The 17,262-nt window shown below is 42.7% G+C and overlaps 2 protein-coding genes across 2 annotated transcripts in view; one reads left to right on the top strand and one right to left on the bottom strand.

The window, feature by feature from the left end:
* Positions 1-4,004, top strand: part of CHURC1 (churchill domain containing 1) — a 30,716-nt gene extending 26,712 nt beyond the window's left edge. Inside the window, 1 exon segment of the mRNA XM_006878217.1 lies at positions 3,912-4,004. Within this exon segment, the coding sequence (XP_006878279.1) occupies positions 3,912-4,004 (93 nt within the window).
* A 6,720-nt stretch (positions 4,005-10,724) lies between these two features.
* On the bottom strand, positions 10,725-14,439 carry GPX2 (glutathione peroxidase 2 (gastrointestinal)). Its single transcript, XM_006878294.1, is given in 2 exon segments — positions 10,725-11,075; positions 14,218-14,439. Coding segments are annotated over 2 exon segments (573 nt in total).
* Between the last annotated feature and the right edge of the window lie 2,823 nt (positions 14,440-17,262).

Genomic DNA, 17,262 nt, shown 5'->3' with positions numbered 1-17,262 from the left:
TAACACTTAATTGTGCTCAGGGAGAACCTGTACATCGACCAAAAAGCAGCTGTTCAAACAGAAAGGGATACTGTTGTTAAGTGCCATTGAGTCAGTTCCGACTTATAGCAACCCTGTATAAGGTTTCCAAGGAGGAGCTAGTGGGTTTGAACTGCAGACTTTGTGGTTCATAGTCTAGTATTGATCATAGTAGTGCCACACCAGGAGTTCAAAGGGGATACTGAATGGTTTTTAAATCAGGAAAGGTGTGCACCAGGGTTGTTTGTTTTCATCATACTTACCCACTCAGTATGCTGAGCAATAATCTTAGAAGCTGGATTATATGAAGAAGTACATATATCAGGATTGGCGGAAGACAACTTTGGTATGCAGATAATGCAGCATTACTTGTAAGAAATTAAAAGGACTTACATACTTACTGATGAAGATCAAAGACCACAGTCTTCAATGTAAAGTAAACAAAAATCCTTTCCACTGGACCAATAAATAACATTATGATAAATGGAGACAAGATTTAAATTGTCAAAGCCTTCATTTTGCTTGGATACATAATCAACACTCATGGAAGCAGCAGTCAGGAAATAAAAGGATATATTGCATTGGGAAAATCTGCTGTACAAGACATCTTTAAAGTGTTCAAAAGCAAAGACATCAGTTTGAGGTTAAGGTGTACCTGACTGAACCAAGCCATGGTATTTTCAGTCACCTCGTATGCATGTGAAAGTTGGACAGTGAATAAGGAAGACTGTAGAAGAATTGATGAGTTTGAGTTGTGTTATTAGAGAAGAATATTAGAAGTACCATGGACTGCCAGAACTAACAAATCTGTGTTGGAAGAAGTACAGTCAGATGCTCCTTAGAAGCCAAGATGGCCAGACCTCAGCTCTCATACTGTGGACATGTTATCAGAGGGATCAGTCTCTGGAGAAGGACATCATGCTTGGTAAAGTGGAGGATCAGCAAAAAAGAGAAGCCCCTCCACCCCCCAATGAGATGGATTGACACAGTGACATATGCAGTGGATTCAAGTATAACAACAATTGTGAGGATAGGATAGGATGGTGCAGGACTATAGACAATGTTGTTCTGTTGAGTAGGGTCTGTATGAGTTGTAACTGACTCAGTGGTACCTAACAACAACAGCAACAATAGAATCCTGTTGTAGTGCTGTAAGATAAGCACTAGACTGCTAACCACAAGACTGACAGTTCAAACCCACCATTCGCTACTAGGAAACCCTGTATACAGGCTCACTATGAGTTGGAATCAACTCAACAGCACTTAACAACAACAGATAGTCTAGTAATGAAGCAAGGTGGCTCTTTGGATACGCACTGGACTGTTGATCACAATGTTGGCAGTTCAAGCCCATCAGCTGCTCCACAGGAGAAAGATGAGACTTTCCGCTCCCATAAGATTTACAGCCTCAGAAACCCTATACAGGGTCACTACAAGTCAAACCCGACTCAGTGGCACTTAACAGCAACAACAGTAGAGTTATGAGGAGCCCTGGTTACACATTGGGTTAGGTTTGGGGCTGCAGAAAGTTTGCGGTTCAAACTCACCAGCCACTCCATTGGAGAAGGATGAGGCAGTCTGCTTCCTAAAACATTTACAGCCTCAGAAGCTCTGTGGAGCAGTTTTACCCTGTCTTGTAGGGTTATTATGAGTCAGAATCAACTTGATCACTTTATCTGTTATTGTTACTGTTGTTTTAATGAAGTAATAGAGGAAATTCTGAAACTCAAACAGTATCTAGTCTTCCCCAAAGGTGATCCCACCCATTTCACGCCAGGAGCACTTCATTCATTCCTTCCAAATCTGTTTCCAATCCTTGACAAGCTAGAACTGAGGGGTCCCCATGAGTGGTGGTAGTGGTTATGTGCCGTGGAGTCAGTTCCTACTCATAGTGACCCTGTACAGGTTCCTGAGGCTGTAAATCTTTACAGGAGCAGAAAACCTCATCTTTCTCCCGCAGCACAGCTGGTAGTTTCGAACTGCTGACCTTGCAATTCATAGCCTGATTTGTAACCACTACGCTACCAGAACTCCTTGTAAGTGGGGCTAAATTCTTAGTATCTCCGCCTGGCAGGTTTTGAAAAGGATAATCTAATCCCACATTTCCTGGCATCTCAATGTTGAATTCTAAACATATTTTCCCACGGAATCATTGCTATGTGTGGTCAGATGCTATATAGCATTTGTACAGTGTGAATTTAAAGGACTTGTATGGAAGCCTAACTGCCATGGATAACTTTGTTTCTGTGGGGAACTACTTAGCACAATGACATTTGAATTCTAACCCCCTTATGCTTGAAAAATTATGGGCATAATCAGTTTCACTGATTTAATTCTCTTCTGATTATACCATATGTTAGGGTTTATTTGGTTCTCTCAAGTTGGACTGTAAATTTCATAAAAGTCATGGGCCTGTTCTTTTTTCTTTCTTTCATGTCTTCCACTGCACCGAACATTGCAGAACTTACAGGTACTCAGTAAATCTTGTCAGTTGATAAATTGGTTGAAACCAGACATTGGTGTATTTTCACAAATTTTCCTTCTTAACTCCTCTACTTTTTCTTCTTCATTTCTGTCCTATCAGTAATGTCCAATTACTAGTGAACTAACTGGTGAAGGCAGTAGAAATATTTAACAGCAGTAAAAGATCTTAGAGAGACTAAGTTTTTATTTGATTTTTAATTCATGAAGCTGATATTTGTTCTCTGAGCTCTGGCCTTCATTTATTTCTACAGTGTCTATACGCAGAATAGACTTTAAAATTAATTGTGGTCTTAAACAGTCTTTCCACTGTCTCAACTAAGCTCCCCTGCTGAATCCACGAGATAGTGAAAGGCACTTACCTTGTTCTGAGTCTTTGTACTAGAGACATTGTTTATCTCAGTGACCTCTCCAGTGACTAGTGATTGTCCAGAGCTGAGAAATGCTTTGACTAATCAATTTCCAGACAGGTGTTGAAATACTAATAGGTTCAGATAGATTTTTGTTTTCCCAAAGAAAATAACCCACTTTTAAGCAAAAGGTTTAAAAGAGTCTTCATAATTTATGATTACATTAAGTAATTCTATGAGAATGGGACTTTTCCCTAAGGATATTTGACTAAATTAAAATTCCTTCTATTACTAGTCTAGCTAAGTTGTTATGGCCCAAAAATACAAAACTCCTTAAATGGATTGAGTTCCAGACAACCAGCTCCCTAAATCTAAATATGAAACATGATATAGTAATGGGTTTAACAAAATTATTTTGTTTTCTTGGAGTAGATAATAGCTTTCTTAGCTTGGGAATTTACCCCCGTTTTGTTTTTCAAGTCATTTCTGTTATATGTTGTTGTTGTTAAGTGCCGTCGAGTCGGTTCCGACCCATAGCGACCTTGAACAGGGTTTCCGAGGCTGTAAATCTTTATGGGAGCAGAAAGCCTCATCTTTCTCCCATGGAGTGGCTGGTAGTTTCGAACTGCTGACCTTGCGGCTCACAGCCCAATTCGTAACCACTATGCTACCATAGCAGTGTTAAATACCCTAAAAAGTAATAGCTCTAAAAACAGGAGTTTGTCCTTAGGGGATGCATACCAAATTACTTCCTTACTCTAATAGCAGCTTTAAGCCAAATATATAGATATATGTGTGTGTGTGTGTGTGTGTGTTTTAAGTCCACGAAATAGCCATGATATGGGTATGTAGAGCATCAACATGTATTCAGTTTACAAAAACAAATGGTTCTGTAATGTGCAGAATAAACCTAAGACACTGTGATAGGTATTGAAGAAGTTTGTCTAAGGTGCAGAAAGAATGCTCATAACCATTTTCAGAAAGTAGCTTCATCAAACTAAGTTATATGGAACACTTTTCTCCCCATTCATCAAGGTATTTATGCACATTCTCTTGTTCTAGGAGTATACCATGCTGTGTCTGTTATGTGGTAAAGCCGAGGATACTATCAGTATTCTCCCTGATGACCCCCGACAGATGACGCTGCTGTTCTGAGGATCCTTCTGCAGTTTTGTTGAAACCACATTGAATTGGTTTACAATTCAGAAAACCTGTTGGTTTACTTTGCCTTTTTTTCTAGCTTAGATTTATCTACTCTTTGAAAGCACACATAATTTAGGGAGTTGCTGCTCTCCAGAGCTGAGTTCTTCTGCTTAGGTTCTCAGTTCACATCAGTGCAGCCAGAGGTAAGCATCATTGTTAGCAGTTACACAGCTGGAAAACAATCCTTACAGAAGCATATGTAGCACCCAGATTCTCGGAATAGGACAGGGAATATACAAGATGAGCCTGGAGCACAAAGTAAGGGAATGCTTAAAAAAAAACCACAGTGATTGGAAGTATGTCAGGAACAAAGGAGCAACTAAACGAGTTCCCAGTGGAACTTATTGTACAAAAGAAAGATGGAACAATTTGTGCAACAAAACAAAGTGGTATTGAATTATAACCCCAAATAAAAAATAAATATGTACAGACCAGATTTGTATGATATTATAAACGAATGAATGAGAAGGGAGAGACATGGCGTGGATGGAATAATTCCAGATTTATGTAACAGTCTGCACTCAGGAAGTGGAACAGTAAGTTCCTCACCCCTAGTGGGCGGTACCTAGTGATTCCTTCCTGAGTACAGTATGGAAACAGGGTAGGGAGGGTCACTTTATAAGGGACCTCTGGCAAACAAGACTCAGCCAGGTGATCAAGGTGAATGACATCACTGATAAGTCACTTTGATAGTTTCAAGGTGAATGACATCACTGATAAGTCACTTTGATAGTGAGTTATCTTTGATATGATGTAAGGAGAATGCCATTTTACCTCAGTGGTCTTCCAAAAACTGCTAGGTCAGTGTAATCATGAGAAAAACATCAAGCAAACCCCAACTGATGGACAATCTACAAAATAGCCAACCAGCACTCTTCAAAACTATCAAGGTCATCAAAGACAAAGTCTAAGGAACTGTCACAGCCAAGAGGAGCCTAAGGAGACATGACAACTAAATGTAATGTGGGATCCTGGGCCAGCGACATTTGGTTAAAAAGGAAAAAAAAACAACCTAAGTAGTATGAATAAAGTGGATTTTAGTTAATGATAAAGAATGGTTTCATTTATTCCAATGGGAACGTAGACTGTCTTCCCGTGTACAGTTGAAAGATGACTGGCGTGAGAGCCATAAACCCCAGTACGTGAGCCTCTCTGCCATTTGGTAGCCGTCTAATCATTAAGAACATGTTGCTTTGCACATCTTTGTTGTATTTTTATACCTGGTTAATAAAATTGGTACTATGCTTCTTTCACAGTATTGTTGTTGTTAAGTGCCATCAAGTCTGTTCCAACCCACAGTGACCCTGTATATAGGGTTTCTGAGAAGCAGCTGGTGAGCTTAAACTGCCAACCTTGCAGTTCAAACCAGCTTTACAGTTCAGTGTGTTAACCCACTGGACCACACCAGGACCCCACAGTATTGTTAGGAGATCCAAATGAATTAACTCTAAAATGCCTTGGGAAGAATATGAAGTACTAGATAGAATGCAGTGGCTTCCCTTAGTTCTCACTCTGAGACCAATTCTTAAAGGGTCAGGCATTAGAAGCATGTTTGTTTCCTCTTCATACTGTAGGAGATGTTTCTGAACTAAAGTTTACTTACAAGAAGAAAAAGTGAGTGGAGTGTTCATTGTTGACTTGATGCCAGGGGAAAACTTTGTTGTGTAACAGCAATACTTAAAATAAGAGCTGAGGTTTGAGTGCTTCTTCCTCTGTGCTTAGGCCTCTTAAAGCACTTTGCTCATTTAATCCTCATTAACAACTCTGTGAGGCACCTAGTATTATTGTTAGCCCATTTTAGAGCCAAGAAACTAAGGTCACCCAGCGAGTACAGTGACTCCCTCTCAGTCATGTTTGGTAAACATGAAGGGTAAGAACCTGACAAGGTTAGGAAGAAGTTGAGAATGCCAGTAACAGCACCTTAAGAAATCCAGGTATGTCAGAAAAAGTTAAGTCGGCTGCTGCTTGCAATTCAGCTGTCTTATTCCTGGAAAATGTTTTCCACTTTGTTGCAAATCTCTATCTGAGCTGCTGAGGAAATCATTTGGTGAAATGAATCCAGAAAGCTGAGAAAATGCTTCATTACTTTAAATAGCAGTACTGAGCCCATTATAGCCTCTCAATTGTCCCTTCTTAGAGCTTGGTGATGCTGCCAACTTAGTCATTTAGAACTCAAGAGTTGATTTTATATGCCCCTACTGACGTCCTCATCTATTGCAGAATATATAGTTTTATCTGTTTTGGGTCATATACTACAGAAAATTTAAACACAAGATGTTATTCTCATATTTCATTACTATTAAACCGACATTGTACTGTATACTGTGGTGTTTTATGGATCTAATAGAAGGATCTCTTGAACCCAGATCTATTTATTCCTTACTATTCAAATAAAGAAGACCCAGGCAAAAGCATTTGTCTCTACTTTCCTTCCTAAGGTATAAGAAGAAAAAGGAATGTGTGGGTGTGACTGGGGCCATGGACTTGGTCAGGCACCTCGCTTCAGCCTACTTTCTCCTTCACTACTAACTCCATAACATACAGCCCTGAGATATGGCTACTTAGTCTCTGGAATTGTGTGATTTTAGTCAGCTCTGTCTTTTTCAAACAGTCTTGGGTTCTTCCAGTACTAATTAATTAGCATGATATCGTTTGAGCACAAGCAGTATACTTGTAAATTATCACTAAGAGGTAAATGTACACGGTTTTTTATTTTAGTGTGACAGTCCTTTTGATTTGATTTTGTGAGCATAGTTAACTTCATTAAATTTGAGGCTCTCAATTTTACAATGTACAAGTCTCTACTGTGAAATATAGTAGAAAAGTCCTGTCTAGAATTAGCTTGGCCACCTACAAATGGTGGAATGCTGGGAAAGTCACTTATCCGATCTACACCCCAGGTGGTTCAGTGGGAAAATAGAAATCACACCTATATCACAGAGGTTTGTAGTCAAATGATACTATGTAGGTGAAAGCATTTTTAAGCCAAGCGATGAGTGCTGTGTTCAGGAAGCTCTCTAAAAAGTGATTCTCTGGCTGTCCTCTAAAGTGAGTAATATTATCTCAGCATTTCTGGGGAAATTGGATTAAGTGGTTCTGTTTAAGAAAGTGGGTGATTATGTTATGTTAACCTTTGCCTTATCTGTTGATGACCACAAACTGGTATTTCTGAGAGTGAAGGGGGGGTAAACAAGATGCAGAATTAAGGAAACAATTTCTCGTGTGTCACCATTTTAATGAGTACGGCTAAAGCTTTAGGAAAGCTAAACCACTGTCATGGAGCCAGTAACCAATCACAGGGACCTTGAATCAGGAGGCTGGGGTCTTTGTAAAAGCTCTTCCAACCCTGTCTTTCCTATTCCCTGGGGAGCCAAACTCTGGTCAGTTTCCCCCTAAAGCAAATAACATTCCCCCTGCCCAAGTGGAACCCTTTCCCCAGCCTTAGGGCCCTTTCTGTCTCTTGTATTGACTGTCACTTATGTTACAGTATAAATTACTGCAAAGTCATTTACACTAATTCCCATTCCTTGTTACTGTTAAATGCTGTCAAGTCTGTTCTGATGCCTAATGACCCATATAGGGTTTCCGAGGCTGTACATCTTCTCAGGGCATCTTTATCCCACGGAGTGGTTGGTGGGCTCAAACCGCCAACCTTGTGGTTGGCAGTGCAGTACTTATCATTTGGTCCCGCTGATTCCCATTCCTTCGGAAATCCCTAAATCAACTTGATCCCCATAGGAAAGACCCAACCTACTATACTGGAATAGTACCAGCATCTTGGATCGCTGGCTTCTTGTGTATAACAAGAGGCTATAATACTGTCTGGATAATGAACAAATCATACTGACACCCAAATGAATTCAGTATTTCATCAAGCGAGGAAATTTGTCTGCATTGTTCTAAAATGAGTGTGTGTGGCTTTGCCCTGAGACTGCCACAAAAGAATTTACTACCCCAGTTGCTGACTTTAAGAGCAGGAATCAGAAAACTTGCATTTTCAATTGTCAGGGTTAACCTTATTTGACCAGACCAGACCCAGAGCCACTGTCATCAAGTCAAGTCTGGCACCGTAGACAATGGAGACTGTAGAACTCATCTAGGGTTTCTGGGACTGCACTTTACAGGAGCAAACAGCCTCATTTTTTTCCTAAGGAGCAGGCAAGTTTGAACCGCTGACTTAGTGGTTAGTAGCAGCCCTGCAAAAAGGATACTGTGTCTCGTTATCACAGGCTACTCTTCAAATAAAGCACCATTGATGGGACAGTGTCGTTAGGTGTCCATCAAATCAGTTCTGACTTAGAACAGGATAAAACACTGCCCAGTTTTACACTGTCCTCACAAACTGTATCTGAACCCATTGTTGCAGCCACTGTGTCAGTCCATCTCTTTGAGGGGCTTCCTCTTTGACTGACCCTCAGCCAAACATTATGTCCTCCGGGGACTGGTTCTTCCTGGTAACATTACTTATCCTGACAGCATTCACTGAAAGCTATTCTTACTTGAAGAGGGGCCTTACCTTCTATTCCACAGGTATTTCTCAGATGATGCAAGTACTTTAAGAATGGTTGTGGGGAGCAGAGTAATTAAAAAACAAGAATCCCCCCCTCAGAGCTCTGGTAGTGTAGTGGTTACGAATCGGGCTGCGAACCTTAAGGACAGCAGTTCGAAACTACCAGCCGCTCCGCGGGAGAAAGATGAGGCTTTCTACCCCCGTAAAGATTTACACCCTCGGAAACCCTGTACAGGGTCGCTATGGGTCTGAACCGACTCGACGGCACTTAACAACAACAACATTGAGGTTCTTAAGCAGGGTATCCAGTGGACCAACTGACCTTCCAGGATTTTCACTGTTGTTGCTATAACTCTTGTCAACTTGATTCTGACGATGTATAGCAACTCTGCAAAGGGTTTCCTAGGAGTGGTTAGTGGGTTTGAACCACGATCCTTGCCGTTAGTAATCTAGTGCTTATCCTATAGCATACACCAGGACTCCAGGACTTCAGTTGTTATTGTTAAGTGCCTTTGAGTCAGTTCTGACTCATAGCAACCCTGTATAGGAGCAGCTGGTGAGTTTGAACCACCGAACTTGAGGTTCAAATGAATCTTATGGTCCAGTGCTTATCCTACAGCACCACACCAGGATTCCAGGACTTCAATTGTTAAATGCCATTGAGTGAGTCCTGACTCATAGTGATTTCTGAGGAGCAGCCGGTGGGTTTGAAATGACTACCTTGTGGTTGCAGTCCAGTGCTAATCCTATAGCGCCACTCCAGGCATTGAGGAGTGAAATGTGCCTACTTGTGGTCAAGGATTGCTGTGAGAATTAATTTCAATGGCAGTGGGTTTGGTTTGGGGGGGTTTTTTAGTGGTCAAAGAAGAGGTAAAATGCAGAGGATTCAGGACAGGTCTGTGGGGCAAAGTGACAAAGAGCAGCGGTCTTTCAGCAGGTTTCTCCTCCAGAACATAAGAGGATCTGACCCTGGTGGTGGTGGTACTTTTTGAATAGGCCTGCAACACATGAGGAAGCTGGGGCACCATCCTTAGAAAGACCGTAGCAGAACTCTGTTCTCACCATGAACAGCTATTATGCCTGTAGGTATGAAAGGAGATTCTTTCCCAGCCCCACCTGCATAGAAGGAGAAATGAACCCAGTCGTTCATGCTTGTCTTGAATTTGAGAAGGATGGGATGGAATATGAACTTGTTTGAGTTTGAGAAGGATGGGATGGAATATGAAGGATGGGATGGAATATGAACTTGTAGAAGAAGGAAAAATCAGTCTAGCAAATGATCAAGAGTAAATGTTAACAAGGTGATCAGAAAAAGGATCAAGTGCTCTTTGTTTCTGGTAACTGCTCCTCCACACCCTTGTTATCAGTTCAAAAAAAAAAGTTGACCAAATTGATTTCCCAGGAATTTCTCAAAGTTCAGGTAGTAGTTTAGTTGACTCAGAACACACAGAGAGAATGACATCTTCCTGATTGTAACCTAATTAACCTCTTGATGACCTCAACCAAAGGGCCCCAATTATGACTTCTCCAGAACTGGGGAAATAAGGTGATTATGGGAGGTAAAGCGCAAGTAAGGACCCTTTGGGGTTCTTTGGGGCCCTTTGGTATAGGTTATCAAGAGATTAATTAGAAGATTACATTTACTACAATTCCAACTGCCACTGCAGACCTTGACCAGAGCCCGCTTCCCAGACAGTACTGAAGGGGTCGTCTCCATCAGAGCCTCTCTGTACCAAGTCGCTGTGTGCTACCAGTTCCTCTAGTCCCTATACCGTTTCTTTTACCATCCCTTTATCTTCTGTCAAGGAAGATGACACAGAGCCTCACCACTTGCACACCTGCCCTTTATTGGACTCATCTAGCAGGCTGGCCCTAGGCTGTTCACGTTTCTCAGACACCTCCCCACAGGGTTTAGGAAGGGGCCATCATTCTGCGAAGTTCCAGAGGCTAGCCAAGTCTTAGAGTCCTAAGTTGAATCAGCAACCAGAAGGCTGGGAGAGGGAAAGACAACAGGCAGACCAGAAAGGCAGGCTGCACCATGAAAGGGGACCGATCTCCAGGGTAAGCTTAGGTCCAGTAGTGTCTCCTAAGGGCACACTGAATCCTAAGGAAGGATACTCAGGGATTCGATGGAGTAGATCTGTGTGCTGAACAGCTCCCGTCTATATGGCAACTTTGAGGAGGCGCTTGATGTCAGGCTCAATGTTGATGGTGGGGAAGGTACGGCTGTAGCGGCGGAACGGCTCCCCCTCTGGCCCTATAAGGAACTTCTCAAAGTTCCAGGCCACATCTGAGCGGCGCACGGGGCTCCAAATGAGGAACTTGGGATCGGTCATGAGGGAAAATGGGTCATCATGAGGGTAGGGGAGCTTGTCCTTCAAGTAGGCGAAGACCGGATGCTCGTTCTGACCATTCACCTCACACTTTTGGACAAGGGTAAATGTGGGCTGGAAGCCACCTCCAGGGCGGACATACTTGAGACTGTTCAGGATCTCCTCATTCTGACAGTTTTCCTGAGGAAGAAAAAAGAGAAAGTGTGGAAAAGGGAAGGAGGAACTGAAGGATCCACACCACGCATCCCATTCACCCTCCTACTCCTTTCCTGAGATCATTCCTTCTGTGCCTTCTCCCCCACCCGACTCCCTTTCTGTTCCTTCTTCAGTTGTTTTGCCCTAATCTTTGCCTCCCCCCACCGCCCCCCCGCAAGCTATTGTTTGATAGTTTCTGAAAATTCTTACAGTTCCTAGCTTGCCTATTCTTATACTGAAAGATTTAGCACTTTTGAGCTGTTGCCTCTCTTTCCAAACTACCCTGAGCTGTGTTCTTAGGGTATCTGAAGCTTCAAGAAACGAGTTTAGGGCAGAAGGAAGAAAAAGAAGGTGTCAGGCTATAAAGCTTAGAACCCCCTCCTCTACATAGCTATCTAGCTACAACACACACACACACACACTCACACACCCTGCCACCACCTCCTAGAACTTTCCCTCTACCCTGTTTGTCTGTTGCTTTTAATTTTAGGTGAGTGTTGAGTATAGCCTTTGCCTCCACCCTACTCAGTGCCTGGCACTATGGATGAAGTTGAAGTTCAGAAGAATTCAATTCACAGCTTCTTGCTTTCATCCTGCCTTGTCCTAGAATAGAATTGCAAATAGGAAGAGGAGGAGTCTATGCAAGTAGGTCTAGTTCTCAGGTACCACAAAGGAAAAGCAAGTTCCAGACACCAGTAAATGTCCTCTACATGGAATTACATAATGACCACCAGACATGGATTAAATAGGATAGAGGATTTAGGGCTGGGACTAGACCCAGGAAGTGGTGGTGGTTACGTGCTGTGAAGTCAGTTCTGACTCACAGTGACCCTGTACAGGGTTTCCAAGGCTATAAATCTTTATGGGAGCAGAAAGCCTCATCTTTCTCCCACAGAACAGCTGGTAATTTCAAACTGCTGACCTTGCGGTTTGCAGCCCAATTTGTAACTACTACGCTACCAGAGCTCCTTAGACCCAGGAGGAGAAGGGTTATAATAAGAGCGCGAAGGTTAAAGGTTGTGACTATGTCATTATTACTCCTTCCACTATAGGTTGCTATCCCGACTTTGCAAAAGTTTTACTCACTCAACTATGAATGCTTTATAACTCTGAACCCATTACCTGTCCCCATACCACCCTACTGCCATCCCTGTTCCATCCCCATGCACCATTCCCCACCCTGACATGGATTAGATAGGATAGAAGCTTGTAAATAAGAAGCCTTATTCTTGATCTCCTCTCTCCTTTCTCCCATTCCATCCCGGTTTAGGAGTCAGATATCTTTCTCAAGGAGAGAGTGTCTTCCTCTGACCTACTAGAGCCAATTAGTACAGTCAGTTTGAGGCCATCGGGCCATTGTGAGCCTGGAGTTGATCTCTATTAGACTTCTTATCTCTTAGTGCAAATGGCTATCTGGCTTCTAGTAGGTCTGGACTCCCTCCAGCAATGAGCTAGGCAGAAATGACGTATAAGGATAGAGTCATCTCTGGGACAAGAGGTGGTGGCGGTTATGTGCCATGGAGTCGCTTCCGACTCATAGTGACCCTGCATAGGGTTTCCGAGGCTGTAAATCTTTACGGGAGCAGAAAGCCTCATCTTTCTCCCACAGAACAGCTGGTAGTTTTGAACTGCTAACCGTGAGATTAGCAGCCCGATTCATAACCAAAAGGGTCTTGCCCTTGTGGCGTGGTGGGCTAATGTGTCAGACTGCAAAAAGTCATTTGAACTGCAAGGTCGGTGGTTCAAGCTCACCAGCTACTCCTTGGAAATCCTATACAGGGTCGCTATGGGTTGGAATAGACTCAACTGCACTTAACAACAACTCTGACAAAGGCGATGAAGAGGACTGAGACAAGGAAAGAAGAGTAAACACAGTAATGATTTGGGCTCAGGTTTGTCACAACCAATAATGCCTCAAGCTTCCTTGTATCTTGTACTTGTATCTCTGCTAATCTTTGCCTTGCCATTATGCCACTGTGAATTGAACAAAGGGGACCGCTATTAGAGGGTTCACTTGGGGACATCTGCCTGCTTGTGCTATTAAAATCAGAAGTAGAAATGGAGGAATTCTTTAAAAGATAACTTGAGGTGTCTGGGCTGAAGATCTTTAAAAACTTGACAGAGAGATACATGTGACCCAGAAGGGAGACTTGCTGCAAACCCTTAGCCTTCCTCTGTCGTCATTTTCCACGTGGCTGATTTATTTTTTAAAACCTTCCGTTTAAATTTTAAAAGTTGGTTGCACTTATCCAGAGAAGCAGCAACACCAGAGATGGAGGCAGAGATGGGGACTTGGAGAGAGGGAGCAGCTGAGGACTCTAGATTCATGGAAAGAGAGGGACTGAGAAGCTGGCGGCCAGGAGGCAGACTTGCAGAGTGTGCCCCTTTGGTGGTATAAATTATTATATATGCTTGAGTGCGCTTAAAAAAAAAAAGAGCTAAAATGAATAGTGAAAAATACTGTTAACTGATAGTACATGGGGGGATTACAATCATTGTAATGAAACAAGGTGTATGATTTGTTGAATGTAAAACTAATGATCTGCCCTGTAAACTTCTACTCAACTCACAATAAAAACTTTAAAAAAAAGTTGGTTGCAGTACTGGATATTTTTCGAATTATTTTTGCATCCCCTGAACATCACAATAACCCTCTAAGTGATTATCCCCTATTTACAATTGAGGAAATGAAAAAAAGGTGAATGACTGTTCTTAAGACAAAGAGCCATTCATTATACAGCAAAACCAATACTAGGCAGAATGAAGGTCTCCTGAGTCAGTCCATTCCTAGTTTGATCTTCTATTTCTTCCACTCATTCACTCAACAAGTATTTAATGAGTGCCTTCTATACCCTAGGCATTGAGACACAATGGAGAGTAAAACAGACCTGGTACCTCTCTCGTGGACTATAGCGAGGAAACAATAAACAGTGTTTAATCTTAAAACTAAGATATATAGACAGAATCATTATTACTTCACCTCAGTGTTCACCTAACGACCTAGATTAACAAAACATGCCCCATAATTCCAGACACTCCAACACACATAATCACGCGCTCCCTCCCCTTATCCTCCTCAAGCTACAACAATCCAGCTCCTTGGGTACAATACATGGGACCTCCTCACCTGATGTCCAAATTGGTTGGAAGGGAAGCCAAGAACCACCAGGCGCCTGGGAAAGCGGCATTGCAGCTCATTGAGCTGGGTGAAGTCCCGGGTGGTTGTACCTCAGAGCGAGGCCACATTCTCAATCAGCACTGCCCTGCCGCGGAACGTGTTGAAGTCTATCTTGTCCCCATCCAGGCTGACAGCACTGAGATCGTAGAAGGACTTGGCAATGTAGGCCATGGTGAGGCACAGAGTGAGCCCTGCAGAGTGGCAGGCACCTGTGTCAGGGCCTATTAAAGGGTGGGGAGGAAGGAGGAGCCCGGGAGGAGGAAAGAAAGGATCTCACAACAAGGCTTTGAGTATCCCCAGGATGACTTAGCAAAAACAGTTACCCACCTATCTGTAAGCGCTATTTAAACAAGGAGGTTGGTTTCTGCTATTTACAAACCCTGATCAAAATGCCTCGCTGCCCCACCTTACTGGCAGCCGGGAAGGGCCAATTTGATATCTATGATCAGAAATGAATAATTTACCACTTGCAGGAAACTAGAACCCCAAAGGTCGAATGGGAGGGAAAACAGAGGGAGAGACGCACAAGACTGACTGGTACTTGCCCCAGCAAGTTGTTCTCGCTTGGCACAGACATTTACCGAATGCCTGCTGAGTGCTAACCTCTCAGTGAGAGGCCAGGGTCATTGAGATCTAAAAGATGAGGACGAGAATCGGGACTCGTGTTAACATGACTCAGACTACTGCAGAAATATCCAGATCGCTGTTCAGACGTCCTTGGCTATTGCTGTCCACAGATACAGAATCAAAGGGACCCCATGGAATGGACAATCATTCCAAATCAATAGGACAACATTTATCCAAGGCCAAGGGAAGGTGGGTGGAATGGAGAAAGGAGCCACAGGGAGGAAGTGGGATGATTGTTGTTCCATGGAGGGGACTGAAAGCATTGAGAGGCAACCAAGTGTACGATTTGTTGAATGTAAAACGGATGATCTGCTCTGCAAACCTTTGCTCAGTTCACAATATAAAGTAAAATAAAATAAAAATAAAAGGGACCCTTAGGAGGTGAGTGTAGGGATTTTCTGAAAGTTATGGCTTTCAGTGCCTCAGCTTGCACGAGGTTGAAGCTGGAGAACATGTCTGCCCTTGTCTCTGCACTACACCATTGTTGGAAATAAGCCCCAATGCTGCAAACCGACACTTGGTAAATTCAAAAGTATCACGACAAGGCAAAATTTTACTTCTGCAGAAGGGTGCATAGCAACACAGTACCAAATCAACAAGCAAGTGGTGGGCCATCCTGTCTTTTATCCCTGACGTGAGTCTAAGGCTGTGTCTCACCCCATTAGCTAGGGCTTCAACTGCACAGTCTTGTCCTTACCTGGTTGGCTAATTCAAATTGGTAGGGCACACAATCTTGTCCTTACTAGATTGGCTATTTCAAATTACTAGGGGAACTTGAGGACTAAGGTGCGCCTGACCCAAGCCATGGTATTTTCAATAACCTCACATGGATGCGAAAGCTGGACAGTGAATAAGGAAGATCGTAGAAGAATTGATGCCTTTGAATTGTGGTGTTGGAGGAGAATACTAAAAGTGCCATGGACTGCCAAAAGAACCAATAGATCTGTTTTGGAGGAAGTGCAGCCAGAGTGCTCCTTAGAGGCCAAGATGGCTAAACTTTGTCTCTCATACTTTGGACATATTGTCAGGAGGGAACAGTTGGAAAAAGATATCATGCTTGGTAAGATGGAGGGTCGGAGAAAAAGAGAAAGACCCCCAACGAGATGGATTGGCCAAGTGGCAGCATTGATGGACTCAAGTATGGCAGTGGTAGTGAGGTTAGCCCAGGATCAGACATTGTTTCGTTCTGCAGTGCATGGGGTCGCTATGAGTCGGTTCCGACTCGATGGCACCTGACAACAACAACAGGGGAGCTTAAGGAAGTTGGAAAGTCCCTACTGACTTCAGGAAGTAGTAATGGATAAAAATTTAAAAAAAAGAAATGCCATCTGAATACAATAAACAGGACTACAATAAATTTGAAGAAAAGATACTCATTCCCACACCATCTACATACTCTACATGGTCCTCTATATCCCCAACAAAGACAGGAGTGTTAAGAGTGGTCACCTACCTCCTCTGAAGATTTCTCAATGGGGGCTTGTGCTAGTCATCTCCCCATCAAAGAAATTGTGCAGGGCGTTGAAGCTGCTGTGGTTCTAGAGCCAGCTAGGGCATTCATGACGTTTTCAACACCAGCTATACCATACACTGTAAGACAGCTGGCTGTTTGCTAAGTGTTACCATGGAAGCACACCCTAAAAAAGACTGTAATGCTATTTTATTCTTCCAAGCATCCACTAACTCAGCAATATTTTTTTAAGTACAGTTTTCTCTCTTTTTTGAAGCATTTTTATTGTGAATTTAGTGAAGGCTTACAGAGCAGATCATCAGTTTTACATCCAACAAATCACACACTTTGTTTCATTTCAATGATTGCAATTCCCTCCAAGCAACTATAGTTATCCCACTTTCTCCCTGTGGTTCCTCTGAACCCCTCTGAACCTTGTCCCCAGGTAAATGTTGCCCTTTTGATCTTGAATGGTTGATCATTTCCGAGGTATGCATACCTCAATAGGGTTGTTATCCCCCCTATATACCTATCTACTATGCAGTTGGAAATTGGCCCACCAGACTAAGTTCCATTCCTGATCTGAAGGGTGGCCAAAGACCATAGTCTTGGGTTCCTCATTCATTCTGACCTGGTCTTTTTTTGTAATTTTGCCACTAAACAATCTTTTTTTTTTTTTGGTAATAGTTTGATTTCTCCATCAGTAAAACTGACAATTAGGGTTTACCTGGCTTTGGGAATTTAGCGTGAAATTTCAGTAACGATGCAAATGTTTACTACTGGAGAGTGTTTTCACAGGTACATGTCCACTGGGAACTGCCTCTCAGAACAAACAAGCAGGGCTGGGGAGCAGCTGTTCTCAAAAGGATACAACTTGTGGAAATGTTCAGCTTTTTTCAGGGAGTGCTCAGCTTTGC

The sequence above is a fragment of the Chrysochloris asiatica genome, unplaced genomic scaffold (genome assembly GCF_000296735.1).
Source record: "Chrysochloris asiatica unplaced genomic scaffold, ChrAsi1.0 scaffold00221, whole genome shotgun sequence".
Lineage (NCBI taxonomy): Eukaryota > Metazoa > Chordata > Mammalia > Afrosoricida > Chrysochloridae > Chrysochloris > Chrysochloris asiatica.
This window is presented reverse-complemented; position numbering and strand designations above follow the sequence as displayed.